Source organism: Myotis lucifugus, unplaced genomic scaffold, assembly GCF_000147115.1.
Source record: "Myotis lucifugus unplaced genomic scaffold, Myoluc2.0 scaffold_648, whole genome shotgun sequence".
Taxonomy (NCBI): Eukaryota; Metazoa; Chordata; class Mammalia; order Chiroptera; family Vespertilionidae; genus Myotis; species Myotis lucifugus.
This window is the reverse complement of record NW_005871696.1, coordinates 163,143-184,334: the sequence shown is the minus strand read 5'-3', so window position 1 is coordinate 184,334 and position 21,192 is coordinate 163,143. Positions and strand designations below refer to the sequence as shown.

At 61.1% G+C, this 21,192-nt stretch overlaps 1 protein-coding gene across 1 annotated transcript in view; it reads right to left on the bottom strand.

The window, feature by feature from the left end:
* The window catches only part of ADGRG1 (adhesion G protein-coupled receptor G1), a 27,239-nt gene extending 7,333 nt beyond the window's left edge, over positions 1 to 19,906 (bottom strand). The window contains exons 1-3 of the mRNA XM_023746273.1: positions 19,748 to 19,906; positions 1,610 to 1,708; positions 367 to 872 (exon numbers count right to left, since the gene is read on the bottom strand). Coding sequence (XP_023602041.1) covers positions 367 to 872; positions 1,610 to 1,673 — 570 coding nt within the window. The 5' untranslated portion in view covers positions 1,674 to 1,708; positions 19,748 to 19,906. The remainder of the gene's footprint in view (positions 1 to 366; positions 873 to 1,609; positions 1,709 to 19,747) is intronic.
* Between the last annotated feature and the right edge of the window lie 1,286 nt (positions 19,907 to 21,192).

The window sequence follows — 21,192 nt, the reverse complement described above, 5'->3', positions numbered from 1 at the left end:
CCCTGCACCCCAGAGCTGCAGACTGGGTGGTCAAACAGGGATGGGCACATGTGAGGGGTGGGGGGCCTGTGCCTCTCCGTGCCTCAGTTTCCCCCTCTGTGAAATGGGGACAAACATCCTCTGGCTCCTGACAGCCAGTCTCTTCTTTCCATTCGCTCTGTTCCCATCCTGTTCAGACTCCATCTTCCTTCACCTGGGCCTTTCCCGCAGCCTCCGGATGGGACTTGGCCCCCTCCACCCTCACCGCTCCCTTCCCACAAATCTCCCGAAGCGCACCTTGGATTACACTCTCCCCCTCCTCAGGCACCTTCGGTGGCTCCCCACTGCCTGTGAACGAAGCCCCCGCTCCATGAGCGGACCTCAGAGCCTGTCCGTTTCCCAGCCTGCTTTGCGTTCTTCTGCCTTCCCTGCCTCAGGGCCTTTGCACAAGCTGTTCCTGCCTGGCTTACCGTGGAAGGAGAAGGTGAAGCCGGCAGCGCTGGGCAGGCTGGTGTTCTGAGGCCTCCACCAGGAGCTGACAGAGGTGGCGAGCATCCGGGGGCCCTGGGCCAGGATTGGCTCCTGGCCCTGGAAGCACAGGAGGCCGGAGGCTTGGTCACTCAGCAGGAAGTCGTTCTTGCCGTAGAGCAGGTGCAATTCCCCAGCGTGGCGGTTCCAGGAGAGGCAGAAATGGTAGAGGCCCCTGGGGTCGGGGAAGAAGTGGGAAGCCCCGGGGACTCCAGGGAAGGGGGCGTGGACTGTGAGGGCCTCCTCCGAGTTCTCGATGGAGATGCGCAGCTGTGTCCACCGCTCATAACGGAGGCTGCTCTTCTGCGTCTGGTTCCTCTGGCCGCAGAAGCGGAAGTCCTCCCGGAAGCCCCCAGCCTGGGCACCTGAGGAGGCGGACACTGCAGATGGGACTCTGGGGCAGGGGCCATGGGAGGGGCAGGCCCGGGGACCAGAACACAGGGGCCCAGTATCTGGGACCCACACACATTTCAAAGGTCAGTACCTTAGAGGGCCTACAAATAATGTGAGTGACCTTGCTCAAAAATCATTGGCTTCAAAATATGAAAAGAAGGAACTCAAAAGTCATCATTTCTAAGGCAAAGCATTTTAAAATAGCGATCGGGTATTTGATGAGGCCGTGCTGCTATAGACAGGTTTTTGGGCATTGCACAAGGAAGCTCTGGCTCCAGAGTGGGCTCCCAGTCCATGATCCCCACCCCAAGCTGTGCATCGGGAAACTACATCTGCCAGAGAAAAGGGGGTGCTCTGCCCTGGCCGGTGTGGCTCAGTTGGCTGGGGGTTGTCCCGTGCACCAAAAAGTTGCTGGTTCCATTCCCAGTCAGCTCACATGCCTGGGTTGCAGGCTCAGTGCCCGGTAGGGGGCATGCAGGAGTCAGCCGATTGATGTTTCTCTCTTCTCCATTCCTCTCTCTAAAAATCAATAAACTATTCTTTAAAAAAAAAAAAAGAAGGGGGAACCTTTCTCTTTTCTCAAAGGTACCATCTATTGCTAAGCTGTGTCTGCAGGCCTGTGCCTGCCCAACGGCTTAGGGGTGCACTGGCCGCTGGCCTAGGCATGGGGGCCTTTGAGGCCAGTCCCAGCCGTCCCAGGAAAGCCTACCTTGAACCAGGAGCAGCAGACCCAGCAGCAGCGGCCCCGTCTGCACCTGCACTGGGGCAGCCATCTTCCGCCTTAGGAGTCACCCTGGGAAGTCACTGCCTGAAAGACAGCAGGGATGTTAGCCAGGGGCCTGACCCACGGGGAGGCTGAGCCGGCCCTGCAGAGGGGAGGCCGTGTAGCACGGGGGGGTGTGAGGTGGGGAGGCAAGTGTGGAAAGAGCCCGCGGACCCCCCCAAACCTGCCAGAAGCTGAGCATCAAGAGGCTGTGGCTGGCCCCGCTGGTATGGTTCAATGGATGAGCATCGACTTATGAACCAGGAGGTCAGGGTTCGATTCCCAGTCAGGGCATATGCCTGGGTTACGGGCTCGATCCCCAGTGTGGGGCGTGCAGGAGGCAGCTGGTCCATGATTCTCTCTCATCATTGATGTTTCTATCTCTCTCTCCCTTCCTCTCTGAAATCAATTAAAAAAAATTTTTTTTTTTGGTAAAAAAGAGGCTGTGGCTGACCAGAGCCCGGCCAAGTTCAAGCCCTGGCTGCACCTCTTGCTTGCCACAGGACCCTGTAGAAGTCACAGAAAATGGGGCCCTCTGGACCCAGCAGGGCAAGGAAGGCTAGGGTCATCTTCGCTAGGATCTGGTGGGGAAGGCTCCACAGCGCCACCTGGAGGCGACTCAGGAGAAAGGGGGCTCTCAGAGTCCTCCCCAGGAACCTCACCATCCCCATCCCCAACACCCAGCTCAGAGGACACCTCCTCCAGGAAGCCTTCCTCAAATCCCTCTGCTGGAGGTCCTGGCCTCCTTTGGTTCCCACCACTGGCCAGGGCGCCCTTTACTAGCCTCCCAGGAAGTGCAGGATGGTGCACGCCCTCCTCCTCCCGCCAGGGAGCTCCCTCCCAATCCATCTCTGTGGACAGCAGAGAGCAGGGAGGTGGGGTGAACAAGTGAAAGAAGAGTGAAGAATCAGCGTGTCCATGGCGCCCTCTACAGGGGCCAGAGGGGAAGGGCGCTTCCCATCGTGACCACCAGGGGGAGCCAGTTTCCAGGGCTCTGGGTGTCTGGACCGGCTGTGAGACTGTCCCAATCTGAAGGGGAGACACTCAACCTTATGGCTCAAGTGGGGGGTGGCCCAACTACCCTCACCTCCACCTCCGCCCCGGGGTGGAGGGGGCACTTCTGACCCACCATGGCCTCTATTAGCTGAGCACCTATTCTCTGCCAGCCTGTGCTGGCCCACCCCACCCTCGTACCTATATTAATCCTCTCCAACCCTGTGACGTGGGCCAAACTGAGGTCCAGGGGGTTAAGTGACTTGCCCAGAAGCCAGGAGTTCTTCCTGCCTGGTCAGAACTGTGGTGCCTGGCAGAGAACCTGTGTGCCTGGCACGCATGGAGAGATGCCAGGTGGCTTGGTCTTTGCCGCTGCCATTTGGCCCTCTAACCAAGTTGGGTGGTGCCAGACGCAGACAGAAACCCTCATCCTGTGGGGAACTGCATATGGTCATGGTGACAGATGCAATCACCTGCCACAGGCCAGACGAAGGGAAGCCTGGCAACCTAGGGGCACGGGAGGAGTGAGAGTTTGGTAGAAACCAAGGAGGGCTTCCAGGAAGAGGTGGCATTTAAATGGCCTAGTTGAGGGTAGCGTTAAAGGGAGGGGTGACCCAGGCAAGAGCTCATTGTCTCCTGCTTGGGCCGTGCCTTCCTCGAACTAACCTGCCCCCCTCAAGTTACAGCTAGTCTTCTACGTGTAATGGAACCCCTAATTTCTTGGGCCTCATCAGTCCCATCATTGGTCAATCGGGCTCATCATCCTGCTCTGGTGGCATCACAGGACCCCTTAGAAGAAGGATGTGAAAGTGTTTTAGGGAACGGCCACTGTTTCCTAGGTTGTGATTTTTAAGGTTTCACTCTGTGGCCGCTCTGAACATTTTGACCCCTTTTGAAACTGCCTTCTGGCACCCAGACCAGAGGAAGGAAACGCAGCATCCAGGACAGAAATATGTCCCTCCTGGACCCCCTCCCCCTTTCCTTCTCCTCTCAGCCAGCCTCTGTCGCTGTCTACCTCTGACTCCCTATCCAGATGTCACCTCTTCCAGGCAGCCTCCCTTGCTGTGGCCTCTGCTTTATGCTGTGAACTCGTAGTTCGCACATCACTTTGAGAATGTGGCCCAAATTCTCCATGTTATGGCATTTATTTTATTCTATTTTAAATGTATCTTTATTGTTGAAAGTCTTACAGATGTCCCCTTGCCCCCCCCCCCCATTGACCCCCTTCATCCCGACCAAGTTATGGCTTTTATTTTTATTTTTTTAATATATTTTATTGATTCCCCACAGAGAGGAAGGGAGAGGGACAGAGAGTCAGAAGCATCGATGAGAGAGAAACACCGATCAGCTGCCTCCTGCACACCTCCCACTGGGGATGTGCCCGCAACCAAGGCACATGCCCTTGACCGGAATCGAACGCGGGACCTTTCGGTCCGCAGGCCGACGCTCCATCCACTGAGCCAAACCGGTCAGGGCAACGTTATGGCTTTTAGATTTGAGGCCTAGAGAGGGCCAACGACTTCCTGACATCGCACAGCAGGCGAGGATGGAGCTGGCTCTGTGCAGGCACGCATCTCTCTGGCACACTGGCCTTCGAAGTGAGCGACCACTGTCCCTAGATTAGGTCCCAGGACAGGGTCGCCGTTTCCTCGTTGTAAATAGCACTAAAAATCAAGCCTACCTCAGCGGTCACTGCAAGAATTAAATGAGTTGATAGCCGTAAAGGATTTAGAACAGGGCCATGTGTGCGGTAGAAGCCACCTGTGTCAGCTAAATATCTCTGTATATGCCCAGCCGGCGTGGCTCAGGGGTTGAGCATTGACATATGAACGAGGAGGTCACGGTTCGATTCTTGGTCAGGGCACATGCCCGATTGCGGGCTCGATCCCCAGTGGGGGGCGTGCAGGAGGCGGCCGACCCATGATTCGCTCTCATCATTGATGTTTCTAGCTCTCTCTCCCTCTCCTTCCTCTCTGACATCAATAAAAATGTATTAAATAAATATCTATCTCCCGGCTGTCACAGGCCTTTCCTGTGTCGCCCCCTCCCCCGCCCCACCCCTCCCGGCCCCAGCCCGTGTCCGTGGCCTCCGCAGCACCGTGCCGGGAAATTCTCAGAGCGTGAAGCTTCCTTCCTGAGCCCAACGGGAAGACCCAAACCCCACCCAGAAAAGTCCCTCCTCCCAGCCGGACCTGAGGCTGCCCACAGGACCAGGGGGACAGGAGAGCGGATGGGACAGGAGAAGACCCCAACCCAGATCGGGCAGGGGGAGGGCACATCTGCCACCCCACGCTGCCCACTTGGCGGTACAGTCAGTTCCCATGATGCAGGCCGCACACTCCAGCACCTCCAGGATGCCCTGGTCCCCACCCCACGTGCCCCCACCTGGCTCAGCGGGAATGAGGGGGTCTGTGCTCTGCAGGCTGAACCCCATACCTGAACCTCCACATGGGCCGCGTGGCCAGAACCTTGTCCCCGGTCTCTGGATCTGGGAACCCACAGAGCTGGTCAGGCCTCGGCCATCAAATACTCTTAGAGCCAACCAACCGCTGGTCCCCAGGCCAGACCCTCGTCTACCCTCACACAGCACTGGCCAGGCTCGATGATAACAGCAGAGCACCCTCTACACTAGCCCATGAAATCCTCCGAGCCACCCTGTTAGGCTGGGCCCACTGCTTGGCCATTTTGCAGATGAGGAAACTGAGGCTAGAGAAGGGCTTTCTGTTCCATGATCGCCACGGGGGGAGTCAAGACGGGGCCCTGGGTCTCGCTCTAGGGAACTCTTTGCAGACAAAGCTCCCGGGATGCACATGCCCTTGGCGTGGAAGATCCCCAAACAAAGGAGAGAGAAAGTGGGGGGGCAGTAGAGGCAGTGCAGAGAGCTCCAGCCTGGGAGAGAGGGTTTGGGGGCCGAGCCCCTCGGGGAGCCCCCACCCCCCAACTCCCTTCCCAGAGCAGCTGTCCCTGACCTCAGGTTTTCCCTAAACACACGCAGACAGCAGAACAGTTAGGCCCAGCCTGACACAAGGGGGGCCACCGTCACAGGGTCCCCCAGGATCAGGGGGAGCAGCGGGTACCCAGGGCTTGTCTGGGCCAGGAGAGGGGCTCAGGCTCCGGCTCCAGCTCAGGCCCAGCCCTGCCCATCTCGCGGGGGGGTGGGGGGGGTGGGGGGGGCCATGGGCAGAGACCCACAGCTCACTTTCTCCCCCCGGGGTCTGAGTCACTTCCTCTGCCCACCGTGTCCAGCCACGAGTCACCGATTCACCGCTAGCCCGGGCCCTGCTCCTGGAAAAGCCATTTCCTCAGAGGATGGAGGTGGAAGTTGAGTGGACAGGACCTGGCGGCCCTGGGGTGAAGCCTTCCCTGGCAGGCACCCCTCCAGGAGGATGCTGGGGGCCTGGTCCCCGCCCCTCTCCTCCTTCCCTATGCAGACACTGCGGCCCACACCCACCGCCTGTCCCTCTGCCTTCCGATCCCTGCGATCCCTGCAACAGCTCCACTCATCTTTCGAGAGTCACTTCACACACACCCTCTGCTGGAAGCTCTATCCAACCCCCCATTCCCCACCAGAATTCACTCTGAACTCTTGGGGGGGGGGTACCAATACCCAACCCCATTGTCACAGGTCACATCACAGGGGCCCAAACCTGCCTGTGGTGTGGGTCAGACCCCCCAAGGGAGTTGACTAAAATGCATTTTCACAGCCTCCTCTCCCCCCTCTCTCGCCCCCCCACCACCCCCAGGTTAGGACCCAGCGGGTCTGGGCTGGGACTGGGGAGCTGGCTTTAGCAAGCGTCCCTCCAGTCCCAGTGATCAACCCTTGCAGGCTTGGGACCACAGGGGGTAGGGGGGTGGGGGCGGGCAAGCCTGGGATCAAACCCGGAGCCCTGTTTTCTAGAGAAACTCCCAGAGCGGTGGGGCCCAGCCCAGATCACTCCTCGGGTAAGTGGCAGAGCCTGGGCCGGGGGCCAGCAGGCTGTGTCCAGGCGGAACCTCTTGTCACCCCGGTGGCGAGATGTGTCACTCTTTCTGGAACCTAGACGGGGCCTCCCAAGACAGCCGGCAGGAGGAGGCGGGTGGGGAGGAGGCAGCCAAGGAGGGAGGGACCCCTTGTAGGCTTCGGCATGAGCCTGGGGGGAGGACAGGGGGAGAGGACCCGGCCCCAGCCTGGCCCAACCTGGTCCTCAGCTGCTTCTAGTGGGGGGCGGGGAGGGGGGGACAGTATCAGCAGCTGGCGGGTCCCCCTGAGCCCCGGGCAGAGGGCCTTGGGAGAGGGACAGGGAGGGGGTGGGTGAGGGCAAGGGTGAGACCTGGAGAGTGTAAGTGTGCCCGTGGGTGGGCATGTGGGTGTGCACACCAGTACGTTTACCGTGCGTGTGCACATGCGGGGAGCAGAGGGGAGAAAGGGAAAGAGGCTGCGAGTGAGGCGGGCTGGCCCTGAGGAGGAGCCTCCAGCTGGGACGGCAGTTAGGTCAGAACAGGGGGGACCCCTTGCAGGTGCTTCCTGGGGGTGGGGCGCTGAGAGGACCCTCCCCCCACGGTTTACAAACTATTTGATAAGTCAGCCTTGCATAGAAACACCTGTACCCAGTGTGTCAAAGGAGGCGCCCCCTCATCCTCGTGGGACCCAGGGCCACACTCCACTCCCAGCCTAGCGCGCTGCCCCCCCACCCCCAGCCCAGGGCTCCTGGGAGCACAGCTCGCAGACACCCAGCCTCTCTCTCCTCCCTCTGTTCCCGCTCGCAAGTGGGGGGACCAAGGCCCCAGCTGGGTGACCACACAGGGCCTCCCGCCAGGAAGGGTGACCTGGCATTGCTGGGGCAGCACAGTGACTTCAGGTTTTAGGAATCTGTCTACAGCAAAGGAGAAGAGAAATGAAGCGAGCAGCCTTCCCCGGAGACAGGCGGAGGCCAAAGGCTGGCGCACACACGGCCCAGGGCGAGCCTCGCCTGCCTGCAGCCACCTCCTCGCGGCCGCCAGGCCCGGCCAAGTCCAGCTGGCCCGGCCCTGTGGGAGGAGGGAGGGGAGGAGGGGGCGCCCCTGCCAGTTGGAGACTCTGAGTTCTCCCAGGAGCCGGCTGCCCCCTGCAGCTGCTCTATCGGAACCGCAGCATTTGCTTAAAACCCCAGAGGGGCCAACATAGCCACCCACCCGGAGAGGAGCTGGGTTTGCGGGTTCCCACCTCCGAGCCTTTGCACGGGCGGGGATACCAGCCTCAAGACACGTCTGTGCAGGTCCCGACGCCCTGAGCCTCCGGCCTCCACATCCCCATCTTGACAACCTTCGCACTCCAGCCACACGGTGCTGGACAGGACACCAGGTGGTGCCCAGGCCAGTGCGCTCAGTGGTTAGAGCGTCAGCCCTCGCACCAGGATCGCTCCATTCTAATCCTGGCCAAGGGCGCATACGTGGGTGGCGTGGGTGGCGAGTCTGATCGCTGCCCCCAGTCGGGGTGCATGCAGGAGGCAGCCAATCGGTGTGTCTTTCACATCAATGTTTCTCTTTCTCTCTCTCTCTCCTCCTCCCCCCTCCCTTCCACCCTCTCTAAAACTCAATGGAAAAAATATCCTCACTCCTTGGATGAGGATTAAAAAAACCAACAGCACTGGGTGGTGATGGGAGTGAATAGGGGTCTCCCTGGCACAGTGACAAGGACCCTGGAACCCCCGCAAGAGGGGGGGGGGCAGCTCCCTCTGGGTCGGTGCTCAAATCGTGCTGGTGTTGGGCAAAGCGTTCAACCCTCACCGACTCTGTGCAGCACCTGCTACTGTGCCCCTGCTTCACAGAGAGGGGAACTGAGGTCCAAAGAGGCTGAGCGATGGCCCAGACCTCACAGCAAGTGAAGAGCCACCAGGACTCCAGTCCACCCCACCTTAAAAGCCGCGCTGGCCGCCACGGTGGTCCCCGGAGCCCCTTCCCTCCTCTGGGACTGTCCCCTGAGTTTACCCTCAGAGCACTTCCTCAGAAGGATTACTTCCCAAGTTAGAGAAGGGATGCAGGCCCTACCTGGTCTTGTCTGTTAGCACACGGAAGGTTCTGGTAAGTCCTGCAGGAAGGAAATCCACAGAGCTTGATGGGCCTTGGTTTCCCAGCTCAATGCTACCATCCTTTTTTTTTTCATTTCTTTTGCATGGATAACCATTACCAACATGAAAATAAGCTCTCAGAAATCTTGCCACCACACGGATAGGAAGCCTGTGTACACACACACACACACACACACACACATGCACCCCGATCCCGGCCTCCAGTGCCCGCTCCCCTGAGCGGTCCCCAAGGCCATTAGCGGCACAAGATGGGCTGCAGGAGCCCTGTAGGCGGTGATGGTCCCCAGGGCCACTCATCATTATCCCTTGACACTTCCAGGCAAGAGGTCCCCCGGAGAGCCTGGGGCACACGCGGCGCATCCCGCTCCTACGGCCAGCATCTCTAGCTCCCTGGGGAAAGGGCACTGCCAGCCCCGTCCCAGGGTTGGCTCTTTCATTAGAGTCAACCACAGCCAGCTGGGCCCTCGCCGTACCCCAAGCAGCTGAGACACTTAGAATGTTGGAATGGACAGGGAGGGAGGGAGGGAGGGAGGGAGGGAGGGAGGGAGGGAGGGAGGGAGGGGAAGAAAGAGAAAAAGAAAGAGAGCACGAGGATGCGAGAACTTTGGGGAGCTGAGAAACAAAGCCTCTGAGAATTTTATGGTGGATTAAGGAGACCTGGATCCTAAGGGAGGAGGAGGAATTAAGAGGGTCCCCGATCCGGCCGAGCCTGGTGTGGGGCTGGGGACCAGATTCCTCCATGAGCAGTGCAGGGTCAGCTCCACGCTCTAGGCCAGCTCAGTCCACAGCCAAGTGGCCCCAGCCCTCCCCCCAAGGAGCCGCTGCGGCCGGACTCCATAAACCCCAGGGCATGCACCAGTCAGCACCTGCCCAGGAATGCCCACTCCCAGGCAGGGTGGCCAGAGCGAGCCACAACAGGTCCGGAACCAGCTCTGCGGCTACCTGTCCCTGGACCTTTGGGACAGTCAGTCCCTGCCCGGGCCTCCGGGGCCTCCTCTGGCGAGTTAGTAGGTGCGATCCCGGGGGCCCCCGCCTGCCTTCTCAGCGGCCAGCGCCTCTGGAGCTTACCGGGAAGGGAGGGCTCACCTCCAGCCGGCAGCCAGGGCGACGGTGCTGGGCGGCCTCCTCCTCCCTCCTGGCCAGGCTCCTCTGGGGAACCACAGTCGGACCTCAGCTGTCTGGCTCAGTTCCCCTTCCCCATCTGTGCTCCCACCGCACCCAAGGCCAGTGACGCGCCCCCCGCCCCCCTGCTTCCTGGAGGCTGCCGTTCAGTGGCCCTGAGCTCCACAGAGCACCTGTCCTTGAAGCACAGGACCCTGGGTGTTCCCAAGGTCACCACCAGCCCTCCCTTTCTTTTCTCCTCCTCCAGGTCCCTGGCCCCTGGCTCAGGGGCAGACAGGACGCCCAGCCAGGTGTCCTCCCCCACGAGGCCTGGGGGCCTGGCCAGGCTCGGGCCCCGGAGCCCCCCTCCAGGGAAGCGCAGACCAAGATCCCATCCAGCTCACGGAGCACACAGCACAGCCTCACCAGGTCCAGATTGTTTGCATACCCTCACCAGGTCCAGATTGTTTGCATACCCCCGTGGGCAGGGTGCTCACTACCTCCAGCGACACAGCTAGCATTCATTCAGCTCTTGGAAAATGCAAGACTCGATTCTGAGCTCTCTACACAGCGAACACATTTAACGCTCCCCAAGCCCTTATGAGACAAGTGCCATTATACCCATTTAATAGGTAAGGAAACTGAGGCCCCAGCTGGAGAGCACACAGCTAGCAAGAGGCAGAGCTGCGGCTCGACCTCAGGGTCCGCTCCCCATCAGGACTCATGCCCTTGGTTTTGCTGCCCGCTTCCCCTGGATCTTACCTGGCTGTAAAAAGCTTCTCTTTGAAATTCGCAATAAAAGAGGCTGTGCATTTCACAGTAAAAGATGGCCAAAAAAAAATGTGTTTCGTTGGGGTTAGTTTAATAGCTCCCAGGGCCCTGGTGCTGGGGCTGTCAGAACCCCCGGTGACCTGTCCCAGCTCCGCCCCTATGCTCTGCCCTCTGCAGGCCTCGACCCCCTGAGGCTTGGCTTCGACCCTGGGCTGCGACCCAGGGATGGAAAATAATTTCAGCTGGAGTGTGACTGAGGGGAGGGGTGCAGTTGTGAAGATCTCACCCCGAACCACTTCCTCCCTGTTCTGGGGGGTGTTAAATGCACCGAGTCCCCTTACAGCAACTTCTATGATTCCCCACCCCCCCTTATGCCATCCCAGCCTCACCCCCACCCCACCCACCAGCTACACTATCAGTGTTGGGTAGAAGAGGGAGGAGGGAAGGGGGAATGGAGGAAAAAAGAGAAAGAGGGGGAGAGGGGAAGGGGAGGGGGAAGGGAGGGAAATGGAGGGGTGTAAGGAAGAGAAGGGAGAGGAGAAAGATAGAAGGGAGGGGAGGGGTGAAGAAGGGAAAGGAAAGAGGGGGTGGGAAGTGGTTTGGGGAAAGAGAGGGGAGCAGGACCCGGAGTGAGAGGGAGGAGGGAGGAGGGGAGAGGGAGGAGGTTGCAGGAAGAATCCTACCTGGACTCCTCCCGGGAATCAAGTGGACTGTAAATACGGAAAGAGCTTGGAGCGAGCCAAGGGCTCACCTTGTTGGCAGGCACAGCAGCTGGGGTGCTGGGCCAGCTTCTCCGTCCAAGAGGCCAGAGGAGGACCGCAGCCCCTGCCCCCTCACCCTCATGGAGCTTCAAACAAAGGGGGTAGCATGGGAAGCCAGGCTGCAAGCCGCCAGAGCCCGCCAGCCAGCGCGGGAGAAGGGGCGCAGGTGACAGCAGCCCCTGGCAACCGTTCCCTGGCAACCGTTGGCAGCTTCAGCAACTACGTCACTGCCCGGCTCCGACCCAACATGGCGCAGGCCCCCTAACTTGTCTCCTACCCAAGTCCCCAACTCACTCAGATGCTGGCCAGGCCAGGCTGGGAGCTGGTGGGAGGAAGGGCAGGGTTTAAGAAAGCAGGTTATGGAGAACACTTGCCTAAGTTTGTCAACGTTCACTTCAAACCCAAATCTTCTTAGAACCCAGTGGGGGGCTAACCCTGTGACCAAAAATGCCTACTGTCAGCTGCATTTGGCTCTGGAAGCTCCAGTCTGTGGCCTTGACCTCAACCCAGGCTGGACACTTCTCTAAACCTCACCACGGGCTGTCATGAGTGTAGAATGTGTACCGTCCTTTTCCGGAAGCGTCTCACGGAGCCACTTCCTCCAGGAAGCCTTCCCAGATTGCCGCAGCCCAGCAGGAACCTTCCTTCTGAGTGAGCTCTGGGGCTGGGGATTCTCCTTGCTTTTTCCCCCCTGAGTTCCCTGGGAGCCAAGAGGGGGTCAGACCCTCCTCTCTGTGTCCCAGAGTAAGTACCAGTCCGGGAGGGAGGAGAACAGAGGCCACGCTTCTGAAACTCCACCTGTGTGCCAGGCACTACCCTGAGCACGTTGGAGGTCCATTTCCACCACTCGGCAAAAGTCAGCCCTGCCGAACCCATCTTACAGATGGGGAAACAGAGGCTCAGGGAGGTGCTGTGACTCGCTCAAGGCCACCTCGCCAGTAAGAGAGGGGTATGGAATTCAAGCCAAGATCTCCCCGGAGACATGAAGACTCAATGTCCATCTGAGGCTTGACTAATCCAGTGACGTGCAAACTTTATTTGATCACCTTTGTGACAGGGAGCTCACTTCCTCCCCAGAGGGCACACCCCTTTGACCTCTAAAAAGTCCCACTGAGTCAAAAGGAAAAGAAAATCAGAGCCATGGGGCGGCCCGCTTGTGCCAGACGGGGCACAGAGGAGAACAAGGGCTGTCTCCACCGAGGCCTTGGGCGCCAGACCAACAGCCGGCTCGGGAGACGGGGAGGGGTGCTCAGGGGGCTAAGGGCCCAGATCTCAGCCAAGCACCTCCGAGCATCCTCCCAGCGCCAGCGGGAAAACCCCTTGGCCATCGAGCCCCAAGGGAATGGAGGGGATGCGGGATGATTTCTGGCAGAGGTCATGGGAAAGACAGCAGGGGCTTGGGGCCATGAGGCCGGAGCGGCCATGCACCCCCCTCCCCTGCACCTTGCCCCCCCACCCCCACCCCGTGGCCCAGAGCCAGGAGGCCTGCCTGGGTCAGGAGGCAGCTATTGTCTTGCTGCTGGCCCAGAGCTGGGTCCCATTCACGCACTATTTTTGGCCCCCGGAGGAAGCGGAAGAGAAAGCAAAGAAAGGAGCTGCTGTTCTCGGTAGAACCTTGTCCTGGAAAACATTCCAGGGCCTGCTGGGCCGGGAGGCAGTGGCTGTGGGCTCCAGAGCCCCTGTGCTTAAAGGGGCTGGAGGGGCTGCGGCTCCGGGGAGCCAGGGAGGGCACCCATGGGCACCCCTGGCCTTTTACACACACTTCTGCTCGTGAACCGCAGCAACACAGAGAAACCGAGGCGCAGCATCGAGGTCCCACCCCCCCACCCCCAGTCACTAGGCTCTTGTAATAACAGAAATACCTACAAGAGCCCGGCCGGCGTGGCTCAGGGGTTGAGCGTCGACCTATGAACCAGGAGCTCACGGTTCAATTCCCTGTCGGGGCACATGCCCAGGTTGGGGGCTCGATCCCCAGTGTGGGGTGTGCAGGAGGCAGCCGATCCATGATTCTCTCCCATCACTGATGTTTCTATCTCTCTCTGTCTCTCCCTTCCTCTCTCTGAAATCAGTAAAAAAAAAATTTTTTTAAATAATAACAAATAAAAGTACTTACAATAGCTCCTAGCTCCTTGCTGCCCAGAGCCAAGTCTCTGCCAAAGAGACGAACGATCCCCACTTAACAACCACAACGCGGCCGACCAGCGCGGAGCTGGGGGCCAAAATATGAGGCCCGTTTCTGAAGTCACAGAACCGGCTCGGGGCAGCATGACTGCCCAAGTAACAAGCTAGAGATCCACTCTACTCCCTCCTCCACGTGCCACCCACCCTCTGGGCATTCGCCAGCTCCAGCATGCCAGCCTTCCTATCCTCGGGGAGGCGGACATGCAGGACCAAAAGGCCCACGAATAGGGGCCGGTCCCCTCCCCCTACGGTCCCATGCCGCCCGGACAGCAGTGACTGCAGCTGCCCATCTGGCTCCCAAACAGGTTGGGGAGCAGAGGCGGGGCTCCCAGGCATGCTGGCACCTGCAGCAGTGTCTCCGGAGGGAGCAATGCCATCCCCTGCCCCTGGTCCTGGCCATGGGGGCTGCACCTCGGCCCAGCACCCCCTCCCCAGTCCAGGCACCAGGACCTGGGCATGCTCGACTCCCAGCCGGAAGCTGGAGAGCAGACACCGCCCGTCTGGTTTGGGATGTGCTCGCAGGTGGCAGAGCCCAGGCGGGTGCGGCAGGCTCGGTCACGGGGACAAAGGATAAGTACAGCTTTGAGAAAACGGCCCCACCCACTGCCACGGCTCCGCCCACCGCCACCGCTCTCCAAGGCAAGGTCACGTGCAGGTGGGTGGAGGGGGGAGTCCCTCGAGATAGAGACGCACTTGCCCAGGAGACCGCCATCAGCTCCCTGTCGGTTTACGAGGTGGGTGGTCCCCTTCTATACTGAGTACAGTAAATCGTTCAGTATTATTGCAAGTACACGGCCTTGAGGACCTGACTTCCTTCTGGGCTTCCCATCCAGCTCTCTGAGCCATAGCGGGCGAGTAGGAGTCCCGGGAGATGCCATCAGGGGCACTAATGGGGAAGTCCCGGGCACGGTGACAGGCAAGGCCACGGAGGGCTTCGCCACCCGCCCACGAACACTGGCCGATGCTGCGAGAGTGGCCGGGGCACTGCCAGGGACGTAACCCCTGAGACGAGTGTGGGAGTGGGTGCCTCTCCCCGAGGGCCGGGGAAGCTCAGGGCTGAAGGGGCCACAAAGAACCCCACATGTGCCCAAGTTCCCTCTACAACTTCCCTGCCACACTTCACACCTGCAGGGATGAGAGCATCACGGAACTCACTGCCTGGATTGAAATTCCACGGGTGGTGTCGTGGGGAAAAGGTCCGGGCTGGGAGGGAGGAGACCCGGGTTTAGGCCCCCGGACCCTCTGACTGGCCTGGGACCCGGAACCCGCTTCCCCACCTGTGCCATGAGGATAAAAATGCAAATCTCTGAGGACTAACAGCACCTGGGACTGAATGAGCGTCTTTGTTGGTCATGGAGGCAGATGCCCCAGGCGGAGGGGGCTGGGTCTGAGTTGCCCCAAGGGTCTGACACAGGCCCCGATGGTGACACAGCCAGAGAAGCAACGGGCAGAGGGCGCCGGGCCAGGCGTGACTCACTGCCCCAGCGGCCCCTGGGGTTCACCCCGCGCATTTGTCACCCACAAGGCAGGTGGGTCTGGGCAGTTGTCCCCCGACACAGGGTCAGTCACACCCTGAGGGCCAGACTTGGCCAGGGAGCCAGAGGGCCAGAGGGGTCAGCCACCCAGTGCAGCCCCCGGGGGCCACGGGAACTCAGCCCAGCGGACATGTGACCACAGAGCGCTGCCCCAGGAAACCAGCCCCACTTGAACTCACGCCTCCCCTGCAGGCCAGGACAGTGGCCAAGCCGGTCAGGCCTTGGGGCTCAGGCAGCAGGAGAGAGTCCCAGTGCTGGGCAACAGCCTGGTGCCATAGGCCGATCAAGACCTCAATGGGTGAGAGCGCTCAGGGCCGCGGGTTCCTGGTGCCTTTCCAGTGACGATGGAAGGACAGGCCATGGCTCCCCGGTGCACTCACCGCTGCTCCTAACAGGAGGCTGGGCTGGCCCGGGCGGTGGCAGTGACCGCGTCCCTGAGGTGTGCCAGGCACCATCCTCAGCACCCAGGACCAAGTGGCTCACGAAACCCTCTCAAGGTGCCCTTACCATCCTCATCTCAAAGAGGAGGAAAACGAGGCACAGAGAGGCTAGGACACCTGTCCAAGTTCACACAGCGGATGGAGCTGGGACAGACCAAGCCGCCCCAAGCTCGCCCCGCCTGGTGCAGCCTCTCCCAGGGAACAGCTGAGCTGGGCGACGGAGGAGCTGAGGTCTGGGATGTGGGGGAAGGCTCTCCTGCCCAGAGTCCCTACAGCATGTGGCTGTCACAGTTAATCCTAGTGGAGTTCAGGTCTCTCCACCCCCATTGCACAGCCTAAGGGATTGTAAGGCACTTGCTCAAGGTCACTTTTCATATATATATATATATACACACACACACACATATATACACATATACATATATATGTATTATTGATTTCAGAGAGGAAGGGAGAGGAGAGAGAGAGAAACATCAATGATGAGAGAATCCTTGATCGGCTGCCTCCTGCACGACCCACACTAGGATTGAGCTCGCAACCTGGGCCTGTGTCCTGACCGGGAATCGAACCGTGACCTCCTGGTTCAGAGGTCAATACTCAACCACTGAGCCAGGCCAACCAGGCTCAAGGTCACTTTTCAAGGGTTTGAACTTAGTTCTAACTCAACCACCCCACAGCTTCAAAGACAAAGCCTTCAGCTGAGTAAGTCCGCTCTGTGCTGTGACTTATCGCCCCAAATTCCAGCAACAACCCTGCCCGGGGCGGCACTGGCGTCCCTGTGTGCAGGTAAGGACAGGGAGGCCCAGGAGGCTGGGAGGGTGGGCAGCAGTCTGGAGCCCCGCTTACCCCCGGGGGCCTAGAGCGGTAAGGGCAGCGCTTCCAGGGAGGAAGGCCAAGTTCTGCCGAGGACAGGAGGGGAGGGACCGAGAGAAGGCTGGGGCGGCTGGCCTCCCACTGCTGCTCACTCGGAGGTCGGCTAAGTGGCCCTGAGCCTGGGGAGCCGCATGGAGCCATTAGCTGCAGAACTGCAGCCTTTCAGGGACTGGAGCTGGGCTGGCTTCCGGGCAGCGAGGCCCCCACCCCAAGGCCGGCTCCCTCTAATGCAGAGGCCGCCCCGCTCTGCCGGCTCCTCCAGGGCTCGGCTTTGATCTCTGCCTGGAGCTGCCAAGCTCACCACAAACCGCCTGAGCCGTATCAGCCCAGGAACATGTGCCTACCCACAGGCCTCTCCACCAAAGCTCAAGTCAGGCTCGGGGGCCGAGGGGGGCTTCCCGAAGCCCAGGTGGCCCCAGCTCCCCTAGGTGGGAGGCCAGGGAAAGTCCCTGAGCTGTTGTAAGATATCCCGGGCCTCTGTGCGCCCATCTGGCCATGGGGAGACCGTGGTAAGGCTAGCATCTCTGCGGGCCACAGCAAGCCCGTCGTCCTCACAACAGCTCCCAGGCAGATACTTTCCAGGTGAGGAAACGGAGGCAGGCGCCCAAGTTCACACACCCAGAGAGGAACAAAGCCAGGCTCTCCCCAAGCAAACGGCCTTGCTCTCTCTGTGGGTCCTGGAGGATGTGGGCAGCAGCAGGGATGGGGTTCGAGACAAGGGCACCCAGCACAGACCTGGCCTGGCCCAGGAGCCCCCTCCCCACTGAGGGGCCAGGAGAGCTCAGTGGACAAGAGCCCAGACTCTAGAGCCACCAACACGAGAGGTCACCCACAGGTGAGCCTCCTGCGCCTCAGTGTCCTCGTCTCTAGGTGGCTCCGCACCAACACCTGCCTCGTAGGAAGAAAGGTGGGCGCGGAGCACTGAGCCCCGGGGACCAGGCTCTGAGGGCCGGAGGGATGCCAGGGCAGGCTGGGACCGAGCAGGGGTCAGGAACTATGTGCCACGCTCCTCCCCGACCCGGGGTCCCTCTGCCCAGCTGTCCAGGCCTGACCCCAGAATCCAAAGGGCTCCCCTGAACCTCAGGGGCTCCCGATGGGGCATGAGACGGAGGGGGAGGGCAGCACTGCAGAGGCAGAGCCAGCCAGAACCCGCTGAACCCGCCCCACCCGCCCCACCCACCCTGTGTAAGAGGCCCCTTTGTGCCAACCCTGCTCCCTCCCCTCCGCCCCTGCCATCTGCCTGTCCCCAGGGGTCCCGATCCCCCAGCTGCCAGGTTTGCTCACGTGACGCCCCCATCTGCTGTGAGTCAGAAGGAGGGGTCCGCAGAGCCCCTCGTTGGCGCTGGGGGTGCAGAGCCTGCTAAGCTCTGGGGGGGGGGTGGTATTGGATTTGGAACTCTACTGTCACCTTCCCCTCACGCCCCCACCCGCTCTGCCCCTGACTCTTCGCCCGTGCCATGTGGGAGCCCACCCGCACCCCTGAAACGGGCACAGCTCCCACCACCCACACACTGTCCCCCCAGCACGCACCATGAGCCCCACACCACACACCCGGCCCTCCCCGTCCTGCTAGCCGGCCCTGTGTGCAGAGCTGCGCAAGTCTCCCCACCATCCCCTCCCCGCAGGGCAGAGCAGAGCTGCCCACCTGGCGCTCAGCCACCAGGACATGCCCCGTGCCAGGTCTCCAGTGCCACCGCCTGCCCCATTCCCCCAGGCCCTCACTATTTCCACACCTTTCCCCACGCAGTTTTCCTCTGCCAGGAATCGCCTCCCCCCACACACACACACACTTAAACCCTCTCTCCCTCCTTCCCAGTCCCCAAGCCCAGCCCCGCGTCCTCCTCCTCTGAGCCCCAGGCTCCGAGGCAGCAGCTCCCTCCGCCTCCTCCAGCTTATCTCACTCCTCAGCCTCAGAGCCCAACTGTCCTGTTTGTGTCCCTGACAAGGTGTGGGTGTCCCAGCTAGGAGACTGGCCCTGCCCCATGGCCTCTCCCCCACAGACCCTGCCTGGAGGGATGCCAAGGCAGCTGGGACCGAGCAGGGGTCAGAAACATGACCTGACACCTCGGAGCCACGGGTGCAGGCAGCTATCATCACCTCATACGCCCATTTAGCAGCTGCAGCAACTGAGCCCCAGAGAGAGAGGCGAGGCAAGGAGGCGCGCGCTGCTATGACCACAGTGGGTCTCTTTCTCACAGTCCCCGCAGCTAACGCAGTCAGGTCTGGCCCCAGGAGCCAGTCTCACCTCTGCCGGCCTCAGTCCTGCGACCCAACTCAGCAGCCAGCAGCGGCTCTCACAGACAGACGGCTCTCACAGGCTCTCACAGACGGACGGATGACACTTCCCACTCAGGCTCCACCTCAAGGAACCAAGCCTCTGCCCTCAGGGTCCCCACAGGGCCCTGGGGTTGGCCCATGACTGTAAGACACCTATTCATCCCATTCACTGCCATGTCCCCCACCCCTAGCAGAGTATCCGGCACACAGTAGGTGCTCAATAAATGTTTGTATGTGTAACTCCCTTGGCCTCTGGAGCACAGAGACTACTGCTCCCCACCCGGCCGCCCCAGTCCAGGGCAGCTCCAGGCAGGGAGGGGAAGTGGGAGCAGGGGGCGGGGGGGCGGGGGGGCAAGAGGGGCCCTGCCTGGGCTCATGCCCCCCCCCCGCCAGCTCCCTCCTGTGGGGCCCTGGGAGACCCCAGCTCAGCACCACAGGAAGGAGGCTGGTGGGGAGGCGGGAGGACAGGAACCAGCGGCTTCCCCAGACGGAACAGGGTCGCCCCGGTGGGTGGGAGGGTGGGTGGGAAGGCCCTATCTGTGCCCCGCAGGCGGGAGCCGGGGGTCTGGTGGTTTAGCTGGCAGTGCGCTTCCCAGCCCTCAGCCTCTGCTTCCTCATCTATCTGCCCGAGTTCCCACGCCAAGACCACCTCCTCCCAAGGACGCCCGTGAGGACAAGCTCGCTTGGAGAGCCGGACCCAGCCCAGGCAGCTGCAGGTGACACTGCCCTCGAGGGCCGGGTGCCCAGCCCCCCGCAGCCTCTCCCCGAGCCTGGACCCTGGCTCTCTCTCCCGCTCAGAGCCCGGCTCCCCCTCTGTGCCAAGGAGGCAGGAGTAACTCATCTCACCGCCCAGGGAGCGGACCCAGCCTCCCGTGCCCAGTGAATATGCCACTCTGAGCCTCAGTTTCCCCAGCTAACACAGGACTAGTGGTTCTGAGAGGTTTCATCCCCTCAGGCCCTGTCCCCTTCCCAGGCATCTCCCTGTCCATCTACCCCCAACTCTAGAGACCCCCCTACAGCAATGCTCCTCTGGGCTCCCACCCAGATACCAAGATCTCCCAAGTCCCCATTCCACCCCATCCCTCCTCCCTCCTTGATCTGGTACCTGGTGCCAGGCGGGGGTCCGGGTAGGGTCAGGCAGCTGATCGGCCTTTCAAGATTCACCTCTGAGGATTAACCTGCCCGGGTCCTGCTGCGGAGGGAGCTAATGCGTGTGTGGTGGCTCCCGGCCCCTCCTCGCAGGGCAGGGCGGGCAGGCAGCCAGTGTGGAGGAGGAGGAGCCTGGGGAAGTGCTGGGTGTTTGGTGGGGGGGATGCCCCCTCCAGATGACTCCTCCCTCCTCCCTCCTCCCTCCTCCCTAGCTGGGCTAGGGATGACGGACCATTAGTGAGTCATGGATTTCTCAGAGGGAGGCTGAGAAGGGGGCAGGGCTGGGAGCTGAGGCAGGGACCCTGGGGGATGCCTGTGACTCAGCACTGGGCAAGGGGGCACCGCAGCCTCACCCCTCGTTCGGGCAGATAGGTGCCCGGTTTCAGGGACAGACACCAGCCAGGGATAGCGCTGCCTCCTCACCCTCCATCTGCCGCTTCCCAGGGCTGTTCTCCCCAAAGTGCCCAGAGGCCAGGGTTGCCAGGGCAACGGGCACTTTGATGCTGCCCGCCCCCCCACCCCCCACACCGCCAGGCCCAGGCGACAACTGCCCCTTCCTGAAGGAGTGTCCAGCCTCCTTGGCAGCCGACAGGAGCCGGCAATGACCAATGACCGGCAGAGCGGAAGGCACGGGGTTGGGGGGGGATCAAGCGCCTGGCATGCAGCCAGCCAGTCCACGCACGACTGGCCACCTGACCTTGAGTCTCCCTGAGCCTCAGTCCTCCCAGCACAGGGACCCAGCGCAGTGCTCGCCAGGCACACACAGTGTCAACATCCCAGACGCAGGTTCTGGGCTCTGAGATGCCAGGGGCTTCTGGAAATGGCACCCCTTAGTCCGTCTGCGAGGCCAGAGAGGAAACTGAGGCCGAGTAGAACACCGGTCCTGGTGGCTCCAAAGCTCAGCGAGGGATCTGGGGATGGGCCAGTGCCCCGCCCCCTTGCTGGTCACTGTCCGCAGCTCGCTGGCTGCTGAGGTCCTAGGAGGCCTCGGATGGGAGGTGGCCACCCCAAGGGGCGGGGCTCCCCCACATTCCCTCATCCCACCGCGTGGGTCAGTGATTGCCAAGTCCCAGGTGCCGTGGAGACTTTCACATTATGGGGGTACGTAGCCACAACAGTGACACTAATGATGATGGTTACACTTACTGACCGTTTACTACCTTCCAGACTTTTCCCTTCCGTGCTGCCATGGCGAGCACAGCGGTGAGGGGGCGAGTGTCGCTCAGACCCAGTGCCTGGTACCCGACAACCCCTCAAGGCATAGCTGCTGTGAACGTGGTGATGAGGGCAGGGAGAGCGCAGGACCGAAGAAATGGAAGCTCAGAGAAGGGAATGAAGTTGCCTAAAGCCACACAGCTGGAAGTGCCGAAGTTAGGTCGGCCGCCCAGCAGTCTGGCTCCT